This window comes from Ctenopharyngodon idella, chromosome 14, assembly GCF_019924925.1.
Source record: "Ctenopharyngodon idella isolate HZGC_01 chromosome 14, HZGC01, whole genome shotgun sequence".
NCBI lineage: Eukaryota > Metazoa > Chordata > Actinopteri > Cypriniformes > Xenocyprididae > Ctenopharyngodon > Ctenopharyngodon idella.
This window is the reverse complement of record NC_067233.1, coordinates 3,214,673-3,239,934: the sequence shown is the minus strand read 5'-3', so window position 1 is coordinate 3,239,934 and position 25,262 is coordinate 3,214,673. Positions and strand designations below refer to the sequence as shown.

The 25,262-nt window shown below is 39.1% G+C and overlaps 2 protein-coding genes across 4 annotated transcripts; both read right to left on the bottom strand.

Moving 5' to 3' along the window:
* Nucleotides 1–2,093: 2,093 nt before the first annotated feature.
* On the bottom strand, nucleotides 2,094–17,676 carry klhl3 (kelch-like family member 3). The gene is made up of 15 exons (XM_051918412.1): nucleotides 17,375–17,676; nucleotides 16,710–16,832; nucleotides 14,827–14,933; nucleotides 13,410–13,531; nucleotides 11,433–11,595; nucleotides 11,211–11,320; nucleotides 10,677–10,793; nucleotides 9,820–9,969; nucleotides 9,264–9,381; nucleotides 8,989–9,186; nucleotides 7,294–7,395; nucleotides 6,914–7,042; nucleotides 6,659–6,799; nucleotides 4,542–4,685; nucleotides 2,094–4,472 (listed from the first exon to the last, which is right to left on the bottom strand). Exons 1-15 carry the CDS (start codon nucleotides 17,386–17,388, stop codon nucleotides 4,444–4,446), a joined length of 1,767 nt encoding a protein of 588 aa, XP_051774372.1. The 5' UTR covers nucleotides 17,389–17,676; the 3' UTR covers nucleotides 2,094–4,443.
* A 196-nt stretch (nucleotides 17,677–17,872) lies between these two features.
* On the bottom strand, nucleotides 17,873–25,124 carry hnrnpa0a (heterogeneous nuclear ribonucleoprotein A0a). Of its 3 annotated transcripts, none has more exons than XM_051918417.1 (4): nucleotides 24,314–25,124; nucleotides 21,341–21,465; nucleotides 21,175–21,248; nucleotides 17,873–18,045 (listed from the first exon to the last, which is right to left on the bottom strand). In XM_051918417.1, exons 1-2 carry the CDS (start codon nucleotides 25,122–25,124, stop codon nucleotides 21,410–21,412), a joined length of 867 nt encoding a protein of 288 aa, XP_051774377.1. In that variant the 3' UTR covers nucleotides 17,873–18,045; nucleotides 21,175–21,248; nucleotides 21,341–21,409. The 3 variants fall into 3 exon arrangements, with proteins under 3 accessions (XP_051774377.1, XP_051774376.1, XP_051774379.1); XM_051918419.1 differs by lacking the exon at nucleotides 17,873–18,045 and adding an exon at nucleotides 20,471–20,909; XM_051918416.1 differs by having other exon boundaries at nucleotides 21,341–25,124.
* Nucleotides 25,125–25,262: the final 138 nt, after the last annotated feature.

The following is a 25,262-nucleotide window of genomic DNA, read 5'->3' as shown; positions in this document are numbered from 1 at the left end:
GCGATGCGTTTGTGTAAGAAAAATATCCATATTTAATAAGTAATGAAGTAAAATATCTATAAAAAAAATATAAAAAAAACAGGCGTCGAGTGACAGTCAGTTTTGTTCATTCCTTCACAGAATCTCAATGATGATTAGTTTTGTTAGTTCATAAGAGCTCAATGACAGTTAGTTTTGTTCGTTCATAGAATCTCAGTGACGGTTAGATTCGTTCGTTCACAGAATCTCAATGATGATTAGTTTTGTTAGTTCATAAGAGCTCAATGACAGTTAGTTTTGTTCGTTCATAGAATCTCAGTGACGGTTAGATTCGTTCGTTCACAGAATCTCAATGATGATTAGTTTTGTTCGTTCACAGGATCTCAGTGACGGTTAGTTTCGTTCGTTCACAGAATCTCAATGATGATTAGTTTTGTTAGTTCATAAGAGCTCAATGACGGTTAGTTTTGTGGGCCAATTCAAGGCTTATGACTTTCTTCTTTCTGATGAACACAATCGGTAATATATTAATAAACATCCTGACGCATTCGAGGTTTATAATGGCAGTGAGCGATACCAATGAGTATGAGCTGAAGAAAGTGCCTCCATCCACATCCATCCATCATAAACGTACTCCACACGGCTCCGGAGGCCTTCTGAAGCAAAGCGATGCGTTTGTGTAAGAAAAATATCCATATTTAACAAGTTATGAAGTCAAATATCTAAAAAAAAAACAGAACAGGCGTCGTGTCAGTTAAGCTTTTTCGATAAGTTGAATAGGGAAGGCGTAGGACGTAGCGTAAGCATTTTGAACTGCAAGAGTTTTACACTTTCTTCGTAAGTTGAATACGGAAGGCGGTCTGGCGGAAGCTAGATATTTTACTTCATAACTTGTTAAATATGGATGTTTTTCTTACACAAACGCATCGCTTCACTTCAGAAGGCCTTTATTATCCCCCTGGAGCCGTGTGGAGTACGTTTATGATGGATGGATGCACTTTCTTCAGCTCATACTCGTTGGTATTGCACACTGCCATTATAAAGCTTGGATGCATCAGGATATTTCTTAATATAACTCTGATTGTGTTCATCAGAAAGAAGAAAGTCATATACACCTAGGATGGCTTGAGGGTGAGTAAAGCTTGGGGTAATTTTCATTTTAAAGTGAACTAATCCTTTAATTCTCAATAAGAACTTCTGTAGATGAATGACAGAAATAAAGTCAGTCTGGTTAGTAATATGTGAAGCTGTAATGCTGTTTGTGGAGTTGTTTAACCCTCCTCTGCTGAGATCTGGAGAGATTTATGTCTTCTTTTATCTTCAGTTGATTTCATCTAAGGCTGTGGCTGAAGTCAGTTGTAGCTCTTGTGTTTCTGTTTGTCTCTTTTTTCTGTTCTCTTCTATACCATCCCCCTTGATTTTTGATTTTTTTTTTACAATTCGACCTCTGATTATAACATTTCAAACTTTGATTTGAAGCAAAAGAAGAATTTGAAAATCAGACAAAAATACAAATGTACAAGGTTATTTAAAAAACAATAGTTTGTTTATTGTAAAAATCATATATAACCTATACAAATATTTATGTAGGCCGATTTGGAGAGCGTAGGCAGACCGACTTGTGCTTCAATAGAGTGGGCGGGGCTAAAATAACGTCTTTTGGCGCGTTTTGCTTGTTGTGCCGCCCGCCTCTCTACAGACTCTGGGTAATGTAGGTTTTCAGCACAATATCCCGCTATAAAACATGATTAATTTAAAAACAAGTTGAAATAATGCGGGCGGACGGCTTCAACAGAAGCATGAACCTTTAAATACAGCCCTACTGTGGTTGTTAATCGATGGTATATGTTATCGTAAAAAAAAAAAAATAGGGAATTTTTTTTTTTTTTTTTTTTTTTAAGAAAATTGAGTTTTTACTTGTGAAACAGACTGTTGACATATGGTGTGAGGAGTATCACACGGAAAGCGTTGACCGCTTAAATTTGATGATGTTAATGCAAACCTGACATCTCCAAGATCATTTTCACTTTCATCTTGGCGATGTATGACTGACCGCTGCCCCCCAGTGGCAGTTTATAGACTAGCAGTCACAACACAAAGACGTGGCAATCAAATTCTCTTAACAAAACTTAATTTAATACATTTGTTTAGAAATACATTAACACCTTGTTCACAAACCACATTCGTGCATAATCCATAGATGATGCACCACACTGGAATGTCATAGAGTTGTGGATTATGATGTTTAAAGACATCAAATGTAATGGCAGCAGTTATACCAGGCAGGCATAGCACAAAATAAACTCAACCACTGGGAACAACAAAAAACATTATAAGCAATGTTTTAATGCATAGTATGACTTTCATATCAATATATATCCAAATGAACAAAGTAGCTTAGTGTGAAAATGTGATGTGAGCTGGGAATGTGGGCTTAATTCTATCAAAATTAATTCACAATGATCAGTATTGTAAACAATGAAGCTTTACAGAACTCAATAATAAGGAACACAACATTAGAAGACTTAATATTTTTTAAATAAAATAAAACAGTCTTCAAATGTCCACTTCTGTTGAATCACAGATCCAAAACACCCAGTGAACCAGCAGCCCATGTCAGGGTAGAACAGGATAAATGGTGTACTTTCAAAAATATTTGCTGTCTTGGTATTTACCTGCGATTGAAATATAAGTCTGCTGAGTGCTGACTAAGATGAACAGTGCAATTTTACCAAAGAGACACCAAGCCAGTGCTGTTTCAGTGACTGCATCCATAGAGTTATTATTATTATTATTATAAAAGAAAGAGTCTGTGTGTCCAACATGGACGATTGCACACCAAACTGCATCATGAAAAAAAGCTTATGTACAAGTAACTAACATACAGTATAATCCATATGATTATGTGTTACATTTGGCACATTAAGGTGCGGTCACGTTGTTTTGCAACTTTCACCGGCAAAATCCAGTAATTTCAGTAGGAATCCATGCCATCTGGAATTTTATGAAGGCGAAAGATTTCAGTAACCTGATTGGTTTGAAAGTGACTTCTGTGTGAGCCGTGCTTCATACATCACTACAGTACGCGATATTTTGCAGAAATGGCGCTAATGTGACCGCACCTTTAAGGCCCGTTCACACCAAGAACGATAACTATATTTGCGTCCACACCAACGAACGATAATGGTCTGTTTATTCTAAGCTCAAGCACTGCAGTTTCAAAGTGTGTACGTTTTTGCTGTTCTTGTTGCAGTTACACGGCTTTAACCAGCAGATGTCCTCAGCGTGCTGTTTCGAGTGAATAGCTAGTATAATCGATCTAATCTAACAGTGAATTTACCTGACGAAGTCAGTATCGTGGAATAAAAACCAACGACTAGTCTTCAAAGGATGCAAGACAATGTTGTCAAAAATAGCGCTGGATACCTGAGGTAATTTTATTTTACACTGTTTGCTACCCTGGCATATATTGTTAATACTTCTCACCATTTATTCCGACTGATTGTTTTCCATATCTCAATTTTCTTTAAAGTATCTTTGAAAAGGGGGTTAGGCTTGTCAAACAGTGGTGGCTTTTTCTGGACCTCGGCGATTAACGTCTCCGCACTGTCGTCCGCCATTTTAAATGCGCGAGCCTTTAAATTAGAATGGATTCTTATTGGCTGTCAGTGTTTTATCGTTCAACAAAAAATCGTTCTGAAAGTGATCCCAATAATATCGTTTCTCTATATTGTTATAGCCGTGGGGTGGACACTGCTGTTCTTGCATTTATATCTTATATCTTTATCGCTCTCGGTGTAAACAGGCTTTACCCTGTGAGATTTATGGTGTTTCTGTTTAGCAGTTTAACATCCTCAATACTATATGGCACAAAAGCAGCTGGTTAAAACAACTTATAGAATTGTTCCCATATTACTTTTCATATAAATGGAAAACATTAAGTAACCCTGTAACCAAAACAACAGAAGTCAGTGATATCCAGTCCTGATCCAGTTTAAAGGGTGTCATAAGCATTAGTGTTAGCCTGTAGAATCAGTTGTGACATCTTACGCGAGTGTCATAGTTCAGAGCGTTGTATGTCAGTAGTAAAGCAGGCCTCTATTGGCACATTCTTCACCTGCACCTAGACTACCACCCAGATCCCGTGCAGGGCGTAGGTCCGGTGGTCGTCCCTTACACGCTCTGTCCTGGCAGATTCAGTCCAGTCAGGCCTGTGTAACTGAGCTCTCATTTAATACTCACTGTATGGGGCGACCATGCGACCTCTCTGTTAATAACAGAGCTAAATGGCACTTTCTGGGGACTGGGAGAGGTCAGGGCTCGGTGCGTTTGTGAGGCAGTCAGGCTTTTAGATGGAGAGCTTCAAGCACCTGTCAGCATCTGGATTCTGCCTTAAATCACTGTCTGTCTGTCACAGCTCAGTCCTCGACAGGTGCGAAGTGGCCCGCTGCCCAGGACTTTTAGTCATAATGACTTGTCAATAACGGACACCCCTGAAATAGACAAAACAGCAGATTAGTTTAGCTTTAGTTGTATATAGAGGTCATAAGAGTGAAACAGACCTGCGTAGCTGCGGCCATTGCTCATGTTGGTGGGGATGAGACTCCATTTATCAGCAGCAGGGTCGTAGTATTCTACAGAGGACAGGTTGCACGACCCGTCGTCTCCTCCGATCACATACAGTAAACCGTTTATGGCACACACTCCTAGAGACAAACACACTTAAATACAGGCCTTTCCTGCTCTTCCTTTAAAAAACAATGATTTTAAAGGTCTTGAAACATGTCTAGTGTTTGACATTCACAACGGGAACCCTTGTGAACATTTTTTTATTTATTTATATATATATATATATATATATATATATATATATATATATATATATATATATATATATATATATATATATATATATATATTATATAAAAATAAAACCATTTTCTTCAATACTTTAGCCCTTGTAACACAAGTTTCTGGTATATGATCCAAACTTTCAAAATGTGTCAAGACTACTAAAAGTTATGAGATATAATCATTTACAGATTTTTTTTAATTGCTTTGGCGCATATACACAATATCACAAACATCTAAACATTTCATTCACCATAACTGCCTTTCATAAAGTTCTTATTATCAAACTTTTCTATCAAAACCTTTATTTGCATCTCATCTCATTCAGTTTAATACATTTGTCTATTATTCAATCCAAATTATCTTAAAGGATTAGCTCACTTCAGATTTCAAGTTTCCTGATAATTTACCCCCATGTCATCCAATATGTTTATGTCTTTCTTTCTTCAGTTGAAAAGAAATGAAGGTTTTTGAGGAAAACATTCCAGGATTTTTCTCCATATAGTGGACTTCACTGGGGTTCAACGGGTTGAAGGTCCAAATGTCAGTTTCAGTGCAGCTTCAAAGAGCTCTACATGATCCCAGACGAGGAATAAGGGTCTTACCTAGCGAAACGATCAGTCATTTTCTAAAAAAAACCCCAAAAATTTATATACTTTTTAATCACAAATGCTCGTCTTGCACTGCTGTTATGCCCCACACATTACATAATCATGTTGGAAAGGTCATGCGTAGGCGGAAGTACCGTGGCAGAAAACGTTGTTTTACTTTTTTTGTATAGGGCGTTTGACAGTCTTTGCAGGTTCACTTTGTAGACACTTGCTCGGTACTTCCGCCTACATCACGTGACCTTTCCAACGTGATTACGCAATGCGTGATGCATCACAGAGCAGTGCAAGATGAGCATTTGTGGTTAAAAAGTATATAATTTTTGTATTTTTTAGAAAATGGCCGATGATTTCTCTAGATAAGACTCTTATTCCTCGTCTGGGATCATGTAGAGCTCTTTGAAGCTGCACTGAAACTGACATTTGGACCTTCAACCCGTTCAACCCCAGTGAAGTCCACTATATGGAGAAAAATCCTGGGATGTTTTCCTCAAAAACCTTAATTTCTTTTCGACTGAAGACAGAAAGACATGAACATCTTGGATGACATGAAGGTGAGTAAATTATCAGGAAATTTTAGTGAACTAATCCTTTAATGGTTAATCAGTGAATCATTATCTATATATTTCTATAGATATAGATTCTATAGATATAGTTTCTATAGAACTTGTTTGCAATTTCCGATACAGAGCATTTAGCCTCTTTCCCATATCTGACTCCCACTTTTAGGAGTGAATTTTGTTGATAAACATCAATATGCTTGGACAAACTATACACAATATACACAGACAACAATTTATTTAAAACATCAATCTCAACATTATTGTAATTTTGCAGTGTAAATGCATTCTTGCTACCTCTGAGCTTCATTAAACAGTCTGTGTAAATACATCTAAACGCCACTTCAGATGCAGCTTCTGATTTCATTTGACTGGTTACAATTCAACATGAAAGATGACGCATACATTTATTAAGGTTAGGGGGAAAATGCCCTTTATAAACATTAAAAAAAAAATGTCCTGGGAATCAAATTGAGAAGACAAATATGCTGATTTATGTAAGTAAAAGCCGAAAGAACACTCATGCGAATATTGCTTCAGAATAATTTACACAATTACGTTTTTTACCTGCACAAGTGAATGACCAATTTATGTATCTAAAGGACAAGCACATGACACTGCTCAATGTCGAGCACTGCTGTCTCTCCTCCGGTTGCTCACCTGCGTTCCTTCGGCACATGTTCATGTCACACACTTGTCTCCAGTTGTTAGTGGCAGGGTCATAAACCTCCACACTCTTCCTCACCAGAGGACCATCGTGTCCACCTGCAGCATACAGCTGTCCATTGAGCACTCCAACACCTGTACACACAAACACAATCGCATCCCAGCCAGTGAATAAGTGGAGATGCTAACTGTAAGAACCAACAGAAGTGAGCCCAATGTAATTAAAATCATGTCCAAAGAGGAACTAACCAGCTCCACTGCGTCTAGTGCTCATGTCCGCCACATAGCACCACTTATTAGTGACTGGGTTAAACTCCTCTACAGTACTCAAACACTGCCGAGACGCTCCATCATAACCTCCAACAGCATAAAGCTTTCCTGTACAAGCATCAGACACACTGTGTGAAATCACTACACAAAAGAATGTGCAAATGAACTCTCAAGTAAACTAATATGCAAATCACAGCTGCACAGTTATGTGTACAAATAAGTAACACCCAAAAGGTAAGATGTTGCGAAATGTTCTTTGCAAATTCACTACTGCAAAATCATGCCACTTAAAACATTATTGTTGCATGCCTCAATATGATGAGCAGATTACTCAACGTTCATGTACTCAAAATGCTCACCGTCAACTACGCCCACCCCAACACTGCTACGCCTGGTGTTCATGGGAGCCACAAACACCCACTCATTAGCCTTGGGGTTATACGCCTCCACTGACGACAGACCTGCAGAGAGGGGGATACATTCATCAGCCATTCAAATCGTCAGTGAAACAGGGATAAAATGAGGCTGGCTGTGCATGTCCTAAAACCAGACAGAGTTGTGTTAATAACAACCACCCAAATCCAAAAAATATAGTAAAAATAATAATAATAATAATAATAATAAAAAAAAAAAAAAACACTTATTCAAAAGAAGTCTCTTATGCTCACCACTACTGCATTTATTTGATCAACAATACAGCAAAAATAGTCATATTGTGAAATAATACTATTTAAAATAAGTTTTTTTTTTCTTTCTTTTTTAATATAATGTAATTTATTTCTTTGATGGCAAAGCTCCAGTCTTCAGTGTCACATGATTGTTCGGAAATAATTCTAATATGCTGATTTGCTGCTGAAAAAACCAAAAGCATTTTTTGTTTTTATTACTGTCAATGTTAAAAATAGTTGTGCTGCTTAATATTTTTGTGGAAATTATATTCTATTATATATGGATTATATTTAAAATAGAAATCTTTCACATGGTTATAAATGTCTTTACTTTCACTTTAAAGAGGACCTATTATGCCCCTTTTCACAAAATGTAATATAAGTCTCAGGTGTCTGAAGTTTCAGCTCAAAATACCCCACAGATCATTTATTATACCATGTTGCAAATACCCATTTTTGAGAGGAAGGAAAACATGCTGTTTTCGTGCATGTGCCTTTAAATGCAGATGAGCTGCTGCTCCCCGCCCCCTATCCAGAAGAGGGCGGGGCCTATACAGTTGTACCTCGGATACTCTACTAAAAACACACAAACAAAACATCTGTTTGATTTTGATTATCATCTCTATCATGGCCACGCTCATGTGACATTGCAGTTCTTCATCATCATGAAAGTTTATTATTTGCATGTGTTTTAAAGCTATATCAGTCTAAACTTCTGATATATGGTTTTCTGAGCGCACACATCTGAAGCACACGCACAGAAAGCTGTTGTGTGAGTTCACGTCTTATTGCGCTTAAACTGTCAAATACACACAAGGTTATGTCAAAACCACAAAAAAGTTCACATAAACACAGTCGGTTATGTCTGTGAACGTAAACAGCAGGGAAACAAATCGCATGTGTATATTAGATCTGTGTATTAAAGTGACAGCAGCGTAATATACAGTACCTACTGCTGTATCTGCTGTTAATATGAATCAAACAACAAAAGAAAACAGAAAATCACTCACTGCTCTTGACTGAATAACTTTAGTAGCTTTAATAAGAACACATTTCTTACTTGAATGCTGCTGTTAAATGCTCATTTAGGGGAGTCTATGTTAATAGGGCAGATTCCATCAGCAGTCGTGGGCGTGGCCTAAGCATTTGTGACGTCACAAAAGCTATAATCTGCAAACAGCTTGTTCTGAGGCACTGCTTATGATTTATAGTGATTAAAAAAAAAAAAAAAAAAAAAAAAAGGATTTTTACCATTATAGAGTGGTTGTGTACACACACTGCTGACACACATTTGTGTTCAAACACCATGTAAAAGTGAATTTTGCATAATAGGCCCCTTTTAAGTAGTGTATAAATAAACCTGAGATTCATTTTTCAAAGACATACCTGTACTCCCATCAAAGCCACCGACAGCGTACAGCAGGTCCCCCAGTACAGCTGCTCCTAAAGTGCTGCGGCGCTCCTGCATGCTGGGAACGGAGCTCCACTGATCCTTTAGCCCATCATACACATCCACCGTCCGCACACGCAAAGAGCCGTTAAATCCCCCCACAGCATACACCTTACCGGCCATATACACCACACCTAAATGAGCCACACAGACAGAGAGTAAGACCAAGAGAAAAGCACACAGAGCGATAAGGAACAGAACAGAGAGCAACCTGCTCGACAGCGTCTGGAGGGTAAGTCAGCCACCTGGTACCAGCGGTCCTCTTGAAAGTCATAGCACTCCACACTGCGGATGGCCTTAGGTGCCTGACCCCCTACGACCATCATCACCTGCAAGATTCAAAACAAAAATCAACCTGCTGTCCCATAAATGTTGTTTCTTATGCTCAAATAGAATTAAAAAACATATTTTCCATACTAGGCCAGTCAATACACATGTGCAGTCATGAGAGCAAGTCTCAAAACACAAAGGGAAACAGCACAGTGACACACTGACTTTACCGATTGGCTCTTTTATTTAGATAGCAAGATGTATTCGGTCATAAAGTGTGTTGTACTTTTTTCTCATTCATAGTTATTATGAATGCATCTTGGAATATATACAGTCTTTAACAGAACAGCGTCAAACTTGCTTGTGTTTAGCAGATTAAATTACTTAGTCAGTGAATCGTACAGGAAACCAGAGATAATAAAGAACTAGTAAGTACATCCAAACTTGCCTGGTACTGTATGTTTGAAGTGAATCTTTGTGTTGCAGTATATTAATACCTTAGGCAGACTGACTGGTGTGCGTGGTCTGGTTCTGTCAGTCTTTATAAGGTGCCTCTGGTCTGCAGGTAAAAGGTGGTACTTCATCGCCTCAATGAGGAAGTCCTTACAAGTGTTGTTGTTTTTTATCAAGGGTTCCTCCTCTACAATCTGTACAAATACACATTTAAATCCTAAAAATAATGCTTAAAGGGTTAGTTCACCCAAAATTCTGTCATTAAGTACTCACCCTCATGTCGTTCCACACCCGTAAGACCTTCCGAACACAAATTAAGATATCTTTGATAAAATCCGAGAGGTTTTACGTTTTTACCGTTAATGCTTCCAGGTTCTACATCAGAATGCCGGCTCATTTTTGGCCGATGCTGTTCACATGAGCAGCACAACGCATGCGTGTGACGCTGACGCAGGAGCCGGACAATAATGAGTCTGCGTTCTGACGTAGAACCTGGAAGCACTGGACGTAAACAACGTATGAGAATGACACAGAAGAGAAGATATTGTTGAAAAGTCGTTATTTTTGTTTTGTTTTTGCACACAAAGCACTTCATAACATTAAGGTTGAACCATTGCAGTCACGTCGACTGTTTTAACGATGTCTTAAGTACCTTTCCGAACCTTGAAAATGGTGGTTAAATTACTGTCTATGAACGAGTCAAATACCTCTCAGATTTCATCAAAAATATCTTAATTTGTGTTCCGAAGATGAACGAAGGTCTTACGGGTGTGGAATGATTTGAGGGTGAGTAATTAATGACAGAACTTTCATTTTTGGGTGAACTAACCCTTTAAAGAAAACCAGAAAAGCAATCACAACAAATATAGAGAGCTTGCTATGAAACTGTGAGCAGCCATACCTGAACCAGGTAATCTCTGGATAGCAGGGGCAGTCTAACATGTTCCATGAGCTTAGGCATATGCTCCAAACGGGCCTCTTTATCATGCTTTATCCAGGCGATCATGGCCTCAAAAACCTGGGGGTGTAATAGACCAGAACAAAGTGAACTATATGTTTCTCTGCATATTGTGTGATTGCATCTCAAAGCCGCAGCGGGCCTGGCCGCCATCCTCGCTGCTCAAATGACACTGAGGCATCTGACAGATGACAGCTGCCATCAAGTGGGTGTGTGAGCGCAGGCTGGAGACGCAAGTTACTCGTAAGCAGAGAGCAGCTAATGCAGTGTGACTGACAGATGGCTCGGCGTCTCCGTCAGCATCACACACCAGCATGCGTGTAAAAGCCAACCATCAACTGTCTGTTGTCTACAGATCATGCAAGGCTGAGCTAAAAACAGGTTTTGTGATGTGACGAAACATTGAGGAGCACAATATGCAGATGAAAACAGTTAGAAAATACAAAAACTAAGTAAATGAACTGGGCAATGCGTTACCCTCTCTTCAGTGGACACGGTCAGTTTGTCACTGGAGATCAGACTGCACACCTGCTGCAAAGAGAGGGCCATGAACTCCTCACCGACCATGACATCAGTGAAGTGCTGCTCTGTTTCAAACAAGCAAACAAAGTATCTTAACATAAAAATACATACTGGTGGGTTGCTTATTCGACTAGCTGTTACCCATCCCACAATGACTCAAGAAAGAAGAGAGCTCACCGGCATAAGCGTGGGCCTGGCTGAGCAGTCCTGTGCAGGCGTGAAGGTCAGCGAACGCTCGGATGCCCAGGCAGTTGGTGGGATGGAGCTGCGTCTGCAGGAAGTCACAGCAAACCTGTCGAACATCCATCAACTGCAGCAGGCTGGCAGCTGGGAGTAACACCTGAACACAGCAGGAATTACACAAAGAGATGAAAACACATCACACACACTATATAAAGATGTAACCAGCCAGCCTGTCGACCAAATTCACGATGACTAACCAGTATAGGACTGTGCACTTCTATAACTGTCTGGTTTGGGTCAGTCACCATATCAGACACAAGTAGATTGCAATGGACTGATTTGCACTAATGCCCTCAGGAAGACCCTAAATCTCTGGAACAGCTAACACACCCACTACTATCCTTTGGTGTTTATGCCACCCATGCATTGGGCAATAATAACTCATGTAAATACATATTTTTAAATAAAATAAAAAAAGTTTAAATAAAATTACACAGGGAAAAAGTACTGAACACACTAACAGAAATTGTATTTAATACTTGTTGGAAAAGCCTTTGTTTGCAATGACAGCTTCAAGACACATCCTGTATGAACAAATCAATCGCTCACAGTGCTCAGGTGGGATTTTGGTCCATTCTTCGTCTTTAAATCTTGAACATTCACTCTTGTGAATCTTAATCTTCAATTTCTTCTACAAATGCTCTATTGGGTTTAAGACTGGGCCATTCCAACAACTTTATTTTCTTCCTCTGGAACCAATTCAGAGTCTCATTTGCTGGAAGGTCCACCCTCATCCTCATCATCCTGCTGGATGGCAACAGATTCATCTCAAGAATTTCCCAGTACATGGCTCCATTCATCTTCCCTTAAATAATATGGATTCTGCCAGTACCATGAGAAGAGAAACAGACCCATAACATGATGCTTCCACCTCCCAACTTCACTGTTGGTATGGTATTTTTAGGGTCATATGCACAGCCATTTCTTCTCCAAACATGGCGGGTGGTATTATTGCCAAAAAAGTGTGATTTTTTTGCATCTGACCAGACTATATTCTCCCAGTAATTCACAGGCATTTCCAAATGTTGTGTAGCAAACTTCAAATGAGTTTCAACATGACTTTCTTTAATAATGGAGCCTTCCGGGGTGAGTGTGCATGGATCGCGGCAGTGTAGTGCATTGCCTATTGTTTTCTTTGTGACAGCTGTACCTGATCAGAAACCCTGCAAGGAGCTCCTGTGTGTGGCCGGTTGAATTGCTGCATTGGAACTGTGTTTAGTAAAGAAAATGTTGACGTGTTGAATACTTTTCCCCCACTGTATATCGTTCAAAAAGGTATTCTAATAGAGATTTAATTATTAGTAAATAATTGCAAAAGAACAGAAGCTAGTGTCTCCACATCTAATTATATCCTGAATGAATGATATTAATTAAAATGGTGAATTATGAAAATAAATGAATCTAACCCAGCATCAGCTACTTAACATAAAAGCAACATCTTCACATTGTAACTCTATGGCCACTTTCTTCCTAGAAAAGGAATGGAAATAGTTTATAGGGAAATATAACATATGGTGAATCACTGCACTGAATGACATTGTTAAAATTTCCATGGACCAACTAAGCCATAAACAGCCGCTACCCCCACTGGAGCATCTGCCCATCCTCTCCAGATGAAAACTAGGACACTTCACACTGCTCCTACACATGAAGCTTGTCAGATCATCTGTTCTCCTCTGCTGTGTTCTGTACAAGGCCCACACACAAACAACAGAACACACTGGGACAATTGAGCTCCAACACAAAGGGCAAAGTGCACATCACAGAAAACTTCCTCTCCAGCTCTGCTCATTTCCTCTGCTAATAATGAGAGGAAATGCCCTGCCTCTCAGTGCTCAAAACAGAGCACCAGAGGCAGAGAGCGAAATCAGCCTTTACACAAAGAGCTACAGTACATGTGTCTTGACTTACCTGAACATTATCCTCAGACACTTCGATCTCAGCGGTGTAAATATAATCCACCAGCTTCAAAAGCGTCTGTCCATCAACATCCCTGATCTCGACATGGTGAGCCTTGCTTTCACTCATGTCACCTGAACAAATCCAGCACAACACAGAGCATTACACATACAGATCCAGCAAACTCTCAATCAAACATCTAAAAGATGAACTGTTGAAAATGAGACTTAAATAAGCAAGAATGCTCAGAATAATGAGCAGAGACACTTTATATCACCTCATATAGCTTCAAATACCTTGTAAACAGTTAGGGGTCAGTCTTCAATAAAGGGTTAGTTCACCCAAAAAGGAAAAATTATCATCCTTTATTCACTCTCAGTGTTGTTCCAAACCTGTATGACTGACTTTCTTTCTTCTGTGGAAACATAAAAGAAGATATTTTGAAAAATGTCAATGGCCTCCAAAACTTTTGGTTACCAACATTCTTCATAGTATCTTTTTTTGTGTTTTCCAGTTTTGGAATGACATGAGGGTGAGTAAACGATGACATAATTTTCATTTTATTAAAGGGTTAGTTCACCCAAAAATGAAAATAATGTAATTTATTACTCACCCTCATGCTGTTCCACACCCGTAAGACCTTCGTTAATCTTCGGGACACAAATTAAGATATTTTTGATTAAATCCGATGGCTCAGAGAGGCCTCCATAGCCAGCAATGACATTTCCTCTCTCAAGATCCATTAATGTACTAAAAACATATTTAAATCAGTTCATGTGAGTACAGTGGTTCAATATTAATATTATAAAGCGACGAGAATATTTTTGGTGCGCCAAAAAAAACAAAATAACGACTTGTATAGTCGTTTCAAAACACTGCTTCATGAAGCTTCGGAGCGTTATGAATCAGCGTATCGAATCATGATTCGGATCGCGTGTCAAACCGCCAAACTGCTGAAATCACGTGACTTTGACCCTCCGAACCGCTGATTCGACACGCTGATTCATAATATAATATATACACTATATAAGTCGTTATTTTGTTTTTTTTGGCGCACCAAAAATATTCTCGTCGCTTTATAATATTAATATTGAACCACTGTACTCACATGAACTGACTTAAATATGTTTTTATTAATGGATCTTGAGAGAGGAAATGTCATTGCTGGCTATGGAGGCCTCACTGAGCCATCGGATTTCAACAAAAATATCTTAATTTGTGTTCCGAAGATTAATGAAGGTCTTACGGGTCTGGAACGGCATGAGGGTGAGTAATAAATGACAGAATTTTCATTTTTGGGTGAACTAACCCTTTAATTCATAGTCATAGATCCTACATTGCTAAGTATTGGAAAACAACAGAGTGCAGTGAGAGACATGTTGCTCTCATCAACGTAAGAAAAGCATTAGTACGTGTTTATAAAGAGTACCTGTGAACATGGCACAGAAGTAAGGACTGCAGGACGCTAACACTACTCTGTGAGCTGGTACCTCCACTTCACCCGCCACCAGCAGAACGTCACAAAGCATCCTCCTACTGCAGAAAATGAAAGCAAACTGAGGATCAAGACAAGGGCTGTTTCTCCTAAAAGTATCATAAGCCTACATAGGTTGTAGAAACCATTGGCACCAATGGACACTACGATCTACTAAGAATCACAATATTTTTGGGAAATGAGATGTCTTATGGACATGCAGCATACACAATCAATAATTAACTTCAGATTTAGCACTTTTCACAATACAAAAAATTTAAAGCAGCTCTTACAGAAAATGTTGATGTTTATAATAGGCTATTTTAATATCTTCATGCTTTATAGTCACATTTAGCAGATTAGAGCTGGGGGCGATAAATACAGGCATAACATTATGACCACCTTCCTAATATTGTGTTGTTCCCCCTTTTGCTGCCAAAACAGCCCTGACCCATCGAGGCATGGACTCCACTAGACCCCTGAAGGTGTGCTGTGGTATCTGACACCAAGATGTTAGCAGCAGATCCTTTAAGTCCTGTAAGTTGTGAGGTGGAGCCTCCATGGATCGGACTTGTTTGTTCAGCACATCCCACAGATGCTCGATTGGATTGAGATCTGGGGAATTTGGAGGCCAAGTCAACACCTCAAACTCGTTGTTGTGCTCCTCAAACCATTCCTGAACCATTTTTGATTTGTGGCAGGAGCATTATCCTGCTGAAAGAGGCCACAGCCACCAGGGAATACCGTTTCCACGAAAGGGTGTACATGGTCTGCAACAATGCTTAGGTAGGTGGTGCGTGTCAAAGTAACATCCACATGGATGACAGGACCCAAGGTTTCCCAGCAGAACATTGCCCAAAGCATCACACTGCCTCCACCAGCTTGCCTTCTTCCCATACTGCATCCTGGTGCCATGTGTTCCCCAGGTAAGCGACGCACACGCACCCGGCCATCCACGTGATGTAAAAGAAAACGTGATTCATCAGCCCAGGCCACCTTCTTCCATTGCTCCGTGGTCCAGTTCTGATGCTCACGTTCCCACTGTTGACGCTTTCCCTGCAGCCCCATACGCAACAAACTGTGATGCACTGTGTATTCTGACACCTTTCTATCAGAACAAGCATTAACTTGTTGAGCAATTTGATCTACAGTAGCTCGTCTGTTGGATCGGACCACACGGGCCAGCCTTCGCTCCTCACGTGCATCAATGAGCCTTGGTCGCCCATGACCCTGTCACCGGTTCACCACTGTTCCTTTCTTGGACCACTTTTGATAGATACTGACCACTGCAAACCAGGAACACCCGACAAGAGCTGCAGTTTTGGAGATGCACTGACCCAGTCGTCTAGCCATCACAATTTAGCCCTTGTCAAACTCGCTCAAATCCTTACGCTTGCCCATTTTTCCTGCTTCTAACACATCAACTTTGAGGATAAAATGTTCACTTGCTGCCTAATATATCCCACTCACTAACAGGTGCCGTGATGAAGAGATCATCAGTGTTATTCGCTTCACCTGTCAGTGGTCATAATGTTATGCCTGATCGGTGTATGCTATAGTAGGTAAACATACATGTATGTGAGCATAAAGTTGGACATACTTGTATATTATATAACTTTATATAAAGAGCGGGGTGATAATATAGTTACATTTTGCAACAAAATTAAAACAGACAACTTCAAGACCATAACTAAATATTTAATTTTGTTGGGGACCAAATTTAATGTAAAGAATCCATTCCATCCAAGTAAACCACTGCCTGAAAATGTCCCTTATCAATGTCTATGGTGGTTACCTCACCTGAATAACATAACTAGGTGCTGAGTAAGTTTACCAACCTTCTCAAGTCATTCATAAGCCGAAAGGCTTTCCTCATGTGTGTGTGACTGAAGGTGTGCAACCCTGGGTCTTTGGCATCCTCCTGCGAATCCAAACTAGGCAGAGGACAAGGGAGTCCATATCTAATGAATGAAAGAAAAAGATGTCTGCAACTAATAACACTAACATTTTAAAACCATTAAACTCTAAAATAACGAATCCCTTACTCTTAACACAAACTAACTTTTACTAGTTTCGTGTGACAGCTTCACTACACCGTTCTGCACCTACTATTTTGATGATACGGAATGATAAAAGCAAGTATATTGACCACATCAGTGCATCGAGAATCAAGTAACCGCACGAGATTACTTTGAATGTCTCGTCAACTGCTGGCCTGCAATATTACAAACGCTTACAAAGATGTTTAATTAGATTCTTATATATAAAACTTAAACATGAGGTATCATGTTAGAATATTCGCTGCTGCATTCGCGAATGCACAACACACAGCTAGCAATTTAGCTGCTACAAATAGTAGTAACAGCAATACAAAATGCGTTCTCCTGTTCGTTTTACGGTTCAAATAACAACTTTACTCTTTACAAATCACGTCGGTTTGCTCTTTAGCAAAAACATTTGCTAGTTAAAAGCATCTCTTTTTTCCGTTACAACACATACTTACCCGTCACAGTCCATATCCGAGCAGTATCGCGCTAGACAGTTGGCTAAAGTTAGCTTGCTACATTATTTTCGTGCAGGTTTTGTTAGTCTCAGGTATTTCTTTTATTGACGTTAGTGGTCGTTTAAAGCCTCAAGTCGAGTGTTAAATGTTTTCATCAGTCTATTTCGTGGTCAGTGCTGTCTTTCATGAGATGGCCGTGGTTGTTTATCTGACTGGATAGCAGCTCGCAGCTATCGCTGGGCTCTTTGACTTTACATCCGAGAACGTCGTAACGGCCCTCCATCATCACCGCGTTGCCCGGCAACAGTGATACAATCGCTCCATAGTCACTAAGGTCACTCTTCATGGCACAGCCACACCACTGCACTAACATGGCCATCATCAACTATATATAAAAAGTTCATCATTGATACAGCTATACAGCTAAATGTTTCTGTGTTCATATCTTTAAGACAACACTTTGTTGTATTCAACCTTTAATAACAGACTCAGAATGTATTCAGTTCACTTTTCTTTATTTAATTCATACAACACATTCAATGCCAGGTTCATTCCTGTTCATATGCACATGTATTCCAATCACTTTTTGCATTAGATTCAACTGCAGTCATGGCATCCGAATGAAGCCGCCCTCCGGGTACTGTTATCATGGCATCATCTTGGCACCAGGCCTGTAAAGACAAGACATTTCCTTAGTTAAGAGCATAACAGATTTAAACAAAAGATGAGAAAAAAAAAAAAAAAAAACCCTACATCTAAGCAGAACTTGTTGTTCTGTTGCAATCTACTCCGTCTTAACTTCAAGTGCCCCTATTATGCTTTTTCATACCTTTCATGTAGTGTTATATAGCGGTTTGTGAATGTAAAAGGTCTGCACTTTGAAGTTTATAAAAAAGATCAAAATGCAGATAAACGGAGTTATTGTCTCCCAAAAGAAAGAACCAATTCTGAACTGCCTGAAACAAGACGGCAGTAATTCTAGTCTTAACTCTCTGCACGAACCTATGTAGGTTTGTAAAAAAAAATTTGTCAGCACGTTGATAAGATGTAGCTTTCTGTGCTGTGAAAGCAAATCTTCTAAAAGATGGGGACTCGAATTGGAACTGTAAAACCAACAACATTATGCGATTCGTTAGGGGTGGTCTATTCTGGGTTTTTCCAGAGTCAACTCCGATTCCCACCCTAGGAGTTGATGGAATTTACTCCATTTGCTCAATTTACTTTTAAGGGTTAGTTCACCCAAAAATAAATTTCTGTCATTTATTACTCATGCTTGTGTCGTTCCACACCTGTAACACTGTGTCTACACCAGACGCGACTTTTTCCGCGTCGCATCGCGCTAGAGCTGCACGATTCGGGATGAGAATCACGATTTTTTGGTTTCAAATAGAGATCACGATTCTTCCACGATTCTGAATATACAACCAAACAAAATAACATGTAATTTACCCCAAAATATAAATTGCTGACTCTTAATTGCTGGAAAATGTTTGAATGAATTATTTTGAATTAATTCAATGACTCATTAATAAATACTTGTTTCATTGCTGGATGAATCAGTGTTTTTGAACAAATCTTTTGAATGAATTCAATGACAAATACATTTTAAGTCACCTAGTGGAATTAGATGTAATTGATACAACCGTGCAAAATAAACATGAATAAACATCTGAAGGTATGTTAAAATATACAGTACAACTTAACGAAATCCATGTCTTGTGTAATAGCTCAGTGTTTCAACCTCGGAAAGACGTCAATATAAACATATTCAGTGACCATAAACTCATTAGTCAGCTAAAAAAGTGAACTCTACATATTCATTATAATGTTCAATATTTAATGCATATTTGAATAAATCAGTTATGACAGCCACGATTTATTAATGTTTATATTAAAAAAAAAAAAAAAAACGAATTTCAGTAGAAATATGATTATGTAATTCTAAACTTTATTATAAAAAAAAAACAATTGAGTGTAATTTAAGTGTTTGTATATAAATAAGTTAATTTTAACATTTATTATTATAGTAAAGTAGTACCAACTGACTCCCATGTGTAGTTTACAGCATTAGTTGAGAGATTTTTTTCCTCTAGAAAATTTGGCATGTACTGTATCTGATATACATCCAAAATAATATCGATATCGAATCGAAATTGTAATCGAAAGCATGTGAATAGAAATCGAATCAAATCGTGAAAATTGTGTCAATATCCAGCCCTAATGTGAATCCAGTGGTTTAACCTCAATTTTATGAAGCAAAGCGAGTGCTTTGTTTGCACAAAAAAAAAAAATTTTCCCCCCACATTTACTAAATATTAATCTCCATTGCGCGTTCACACGACGCATGCGTGTAGGGCTGACGGGAGAGCAGATGTTGCATGAATGTGTGTTGGAGATTAATATTTTGTAAATAAAGTGGTAAGTTAAGGTTTTTTGGGCACAAACAAAGCATTTGCGTCACTTCATACCACATGGATTATTTTAGTGATGTCTTTACCACCCTTCTGGACCTTCGAGTGGAAGTTGCATTGGATCTCTACTGAGGGAAAGAAAGCTCTCAGACTTCATCAAAAATATCTTAATTTGTGTTCTGAAGATGAACGAAGGTCTTACGGGTGTGGAACGACATAAGGGTGAGTAATTAATGACAGAAATTTCATTTTTTGGTGAACTAACCCTTTAAATCAAAACCGGGTCAGCAATATAAGAATACAAGATCGCAGTCATTATTACACACTAAATGTAGGCTATTTTTTTTTTTCCCCTGACACGAAGCCTTAAACTACCTTTATTAAAACACTTTTAGCGTGACTGGCCAAATTAGTCCAGTTTCATGCATCACCATTTCCTAGTTGTTGCCAATACTACCTAATTTTAGAGAGGGAAAAGTCACGAGAAAAAGCCTTGGTTGAATAGGATTTCAGAGTTACACAAGAGAGAAGGAAATATATTCTTTAATGAATTCACTGAATTCATCTAAATGGTCGGATGAGGGCGATAAGCGCATTTTCATCTCTTGTATGTGCAAAAAAGCTGCTTGGACAGGAAAGTTCAAGATACTAAAAATCATATTTAGTCTAAATACATACAATAATGTACACATTAATTACTTTATTGTTGGCATTTTGTATAACAAATCTGGCACAGATGTATATAACGTTTGTGTATACAACGTAATTATATACATAAAAAAAAATTGGCTGTCATTTTACTGTAAATAATCTACATGTAGGACTGTGACGTTGATTCTGCGACAGCTCCAGCTCTCTTACAATCTATTTCAGACACAGCAACCGAGTCAACAACAAGATTTGACTCCTGTGCTGGAGTTGACTCCCCATCACTACAGTTCATATCACTTTGTATCAAGTGCTGAAAAAGCCTCTGGAGCTGGTAATGGGTGTTTTGCTTCTGACGCATGCTGTAAGTGATTGACCAATCACAACAGACTGGGACATCTGACCAATCAAAGCAGAGAAGGCTCTCAGAAAGGAAGGGTTTAGAGACTGAATCCTTTATCGAATCATTTCAGCCACTGTGAGAGAAGAGGTGATGATACAATGTTTTTTGAAGTTGGATTCATGTAAACCTACTGTAGGAGACCTCCAAAACAAAATTAAATTTTAAAACTGCATAATAGGGGCACTTTAAGGGAAAAAAAAAAAAAAAAAAAAAAAGATGTTTGACCAACCACAGAAAATTCAAAAGGAGTATAATCTGAACACATTTTGATAAAGTTTGACCAAAAATCACTGAAATGTATGATTCATTACATTTGTCATCAAGTTACAAACTCTTACCATAGGCACCCTGCCTCTTAAGAAGTCCACAGGAATCTAGCATGCATATGCATTCATATGCAAACTCTGCAAGACTGCAAAAAGAAGAGAGGGAAAACAAATGTAAACATAATTGGTGTGACTGTGTCATATATGTACATATAATTTATTTTTTAAAATTGCTCACCAAACTGACTGATGAAGTTCTTCCTTAACATTTCAGAGCAACTGGATTCACAGCCACAGCAGAGGTTCATCAAGCGGCCGCAGTTGGAAGTGAGATTTTATTTAAATCCTTCCATTGCATACCCTCTGTGGAAAAAGAAGACAGATGCAGATGCATGTAAGTGTCAAGTCAACAGTGTCCTGAAACATGTCTGTCTACAGTCAATCTATGACACAACCCCATCAGATTTACACACTGTGCCTTTGAGGGTCTATGTAGGAGGTGTGCTTTAAGAATGAGAGTAGCAGATCTCACTTGAATCTTCACTAGTCTCACTGAATAATGAACAATATCCACTGTCCACTTAAGAGTCCCAGAAATGTAGAAGGACAAAACACGAGCAAAACACCGAGATGAGGAGGGGAGGGGGATTGATAAGATGTAAAGTAAATAACTGAAAGCACAAACCTTGCTTAATAAATGCTGATCTCCTTTGCATTTGATGTCATTAATATCTGGAACTAATGCATCAAGTATACAGGAACTATAAGCTCCATTCTCCGGTTTGACCTTAAACTGGAAATCGGCTAAAATATTTGATTAAGACATAACTACATAGACCACAATCACCACAGCGTCACACACATTGAACTACAGAGCATGTTCTAATTGCCACTTTTCCTCTATGTTACATGATCACCGCAAGTTAACGCTATTCACAGCTAGTATTTAGGAAATTTTGCATGCACGCTTTACGTTAACGACTCACAAATACCTGATTTTCTTCCAGGTGGATCCAAAGTATGTTAAAGACACACCTGATGTAATGTCTTGTGTATAAAGTATTTCTACAAACCTGGTGCGATTATCCTATGGATTTTCAGCTGGGTTTCTACATCTCTGGAGTACCCCTGGAGAATCCAATGACGTAGTAGTGGACACAGCTAAGGTATAGATCCATCTTATTTGATCACTAAAAGTATTGGAACAAAGCTCTAAACATATTTTAAGAATAAAGACAACATATGGTTGGGAAAATATTAACATCCCCACATGTCTGATGCAAAGAAATGGCATTAATATATGGAGCACTAGAGCCAATGTCTGATAAAGACAAAGGATGCACCTCCAATTTTAGTCTTACCTAGTTGGGAAGACAAATCACTAAACGGGCCTCATATATATATATATATATATATATATATATACACGTCAAAACCACCCAATAAATCTCAGCTTGTCAAGAACCATAATGGCTACGGAGTAATGGTTTTTATTAACAGAAGTACATACAGTTCAGTTGTATCTGAAATAAACAATGAATATTCAATAGGTTATTCCGTTGAAGCAGTAATACAATGAGACAAGAACATTTAAGTCCTTTACTAAATAATTAAACTGTAGAAAAACAACTCAAATCTGTCTTCAGAGTCCCGTCAAAAAGGTTCACTGTAACACCAATGACAATATTTTCAGAATTAACTATTTAACAAATGACACTAATTGGGAGACACACGTTAAGAGTCACTATATTAACGGATATTGAGGGGGTTTTTAAGTAAGTCTGAACATTTGAAACTGAAACTAGTCCATTTAACTTTGTTTTCACTGAGACGCCACAGAAGTTTGTTTATTCCAACACGTTTCTTATGTTAGGACGAACAACTTCCAGTTGCCATCGAGCCTAATTAAATAAAAGTTGAATCTTTCATTGGTTGGCAACAGACTCTGCAGCAAGTCTTTCAAGCGCATTAGTGCCGGTCAACTTTTTTTAGTGGCCTTATTACTGGAAATATTTTAATTTAAAAAAAAAAAAAAAAAAAAAGTCTTTGTTTAAACATTATGAACCATGAATGAAACAAATCAACCAGCTACAAGGTGAATCACATCATTACAAACTTTGATTTAAAGAAAGTGGCATTTGGAACTGCTTTAATGAGGGAAAGAACTACAGTCCCAAGAAGAATTGCGAATGAAAAATTAAAAATGATGTAAAACTATCGATTTAAATTTGAGTGTACACAAACAATATTTTTTATATACACACAATATTTAAGTAGTTTGAGAGCGACTATTACTTCATTCGCCATGCTTCATGGGAGTATGCGGGTGCTAAAGTGTTTTTACAAAAAAATAAATAAAATTTACAAGCAAAAGTTGCTTGTTTCAATTCTGATTGGTGGATTTTTTTTTTTTACAGAATCATGGTTAATGTAGTTTCTTTTTACCAGGAATTCCACTTATTAAAAAAAAAAAAAAAAAAAATTATAGTATTTTACTTCGTGAACCAGACTGTTGCACTCTATAGATCACGTGATATGCAAATAGTGCCTGCAGCCAACCAATGAAATCTTGAATCTCTACAGGGGGTTCACTGCGATTGGTTCTAAATTAAAACCAGATTTAAATACGTCTTGAAAAGAAGAAAACAAAGACACAATAAAGATACAATACATATACTAAAAGGAGAAAAACATGCCAACACTAACAAGCAAAAATACTAATCTTAACTTAATCCCAATGCACAAAAAAAACGTGTGAGAAACAGGTAGCCTGCGCCAGCCACCACTGGCCAGTCTTATAATAAGTAGAGATCCAGAGTAGTAGTCCTATGTCTTGCTGAAAAAAATTATCCCTAGGTACTTCAGGGAAGAGAGCAAAAGGATGTGTAGTAGTAGTAGTAACAGCTGTAAGATGTTGAGCAAAGTCGGATAGGTGAGCCCTACCTATGATTTGCTAGGCTGGATAAGTTGTGACCTCCTGAATGGAGCTTGAGTGATTCAGTCAATGCCAAGCCACATTAAGGTGGCTAAATCTGGCTACTTAGCTGAAGATAATGTGTGGTCAAAACTGTGATGTGGGCTGGGGAAGGAGCTGCTCTTAATATCAGACCTAATAAACGCTCCTAATACGAGCCTCCGTAACCCCCCCTGCCGTAACCACCACCACCACCACCTCGGGAGTAAGGAGCGTTGCTTCTGCCCGAGTAATTACCTTTCATTGGGCCATAGCCAGAGGACTGCTGGCCATAGCCGCTGCCAAAGTCATTGTAGCCGTTACCACCGCCGTAGCCCTCCATTTGGTCCCCGTAGCCTCCCCCATACCCGCCACCGTATCCGCCTCCATAGCCGTCATTGCCCCCATAGCCGCCGCCGTAGTTGCCGTATCCGCCGCCGCGCCCGCCATAGCCGTTCTGCGGTCTGCCCATCCCCCGTCCACCTCCTCGGCCGCCGCGGCCACCGCGACTACCAGCAGCCTGCATCTCCTGCTTGGTCAGGGCTTTCTTCACCTCCACTTTATGACCGTTAATAATGTGATACTTGAGCACCACTGCTTTATCGGCCGAATCGTTATCCTCAAAATAAACAAAGCCGAAGCCGCGCTTCTTGCCGGTCTCTTTGTCTGTGATCACCTCCGCCTTCTCCACCGCACCGAACTGCGAGAAGCAGTCGAGGAGATGATCCTCCTCGATATCGTCTTTAAGACCGCCGATGAATATCTTCTTCACTTTTGCGAGAGCCTCGGGCTTGCCTGCATCTTCCCGCGCAACGGCCCTCTTCAGCTCGACGTTGTTGCCATCCAGAACATGAGGTCGGGCCGCCATGGCCGCGTCTGCCTCCTCCGGGCTCGAGTAGGTCACGAAACCGAAGCAACGTGAGCGCTTCAGCTGCTGGTTCTGCACCACCACGCAGTCAGTGAGCTTCCCGAACTGCTCGAAATGCTCTCGCAGTCCATCGTCGGTGGTTTGGACGTTGAGACCGCCGACAAACAGCTTACAAAGTTGATTTTCCATTTGAGCCGTCATCTTCGTAATCTAATCTCTGCAGGGTTGATGTAAAATGGCGGTGAAATATAAATGGCGGCGGTGCGGACGGAAGATGTCATTTAAACGTAACCACGCCCATCGCAGAATGAGATCAATGGTTTTGAATTATTTTGGTTT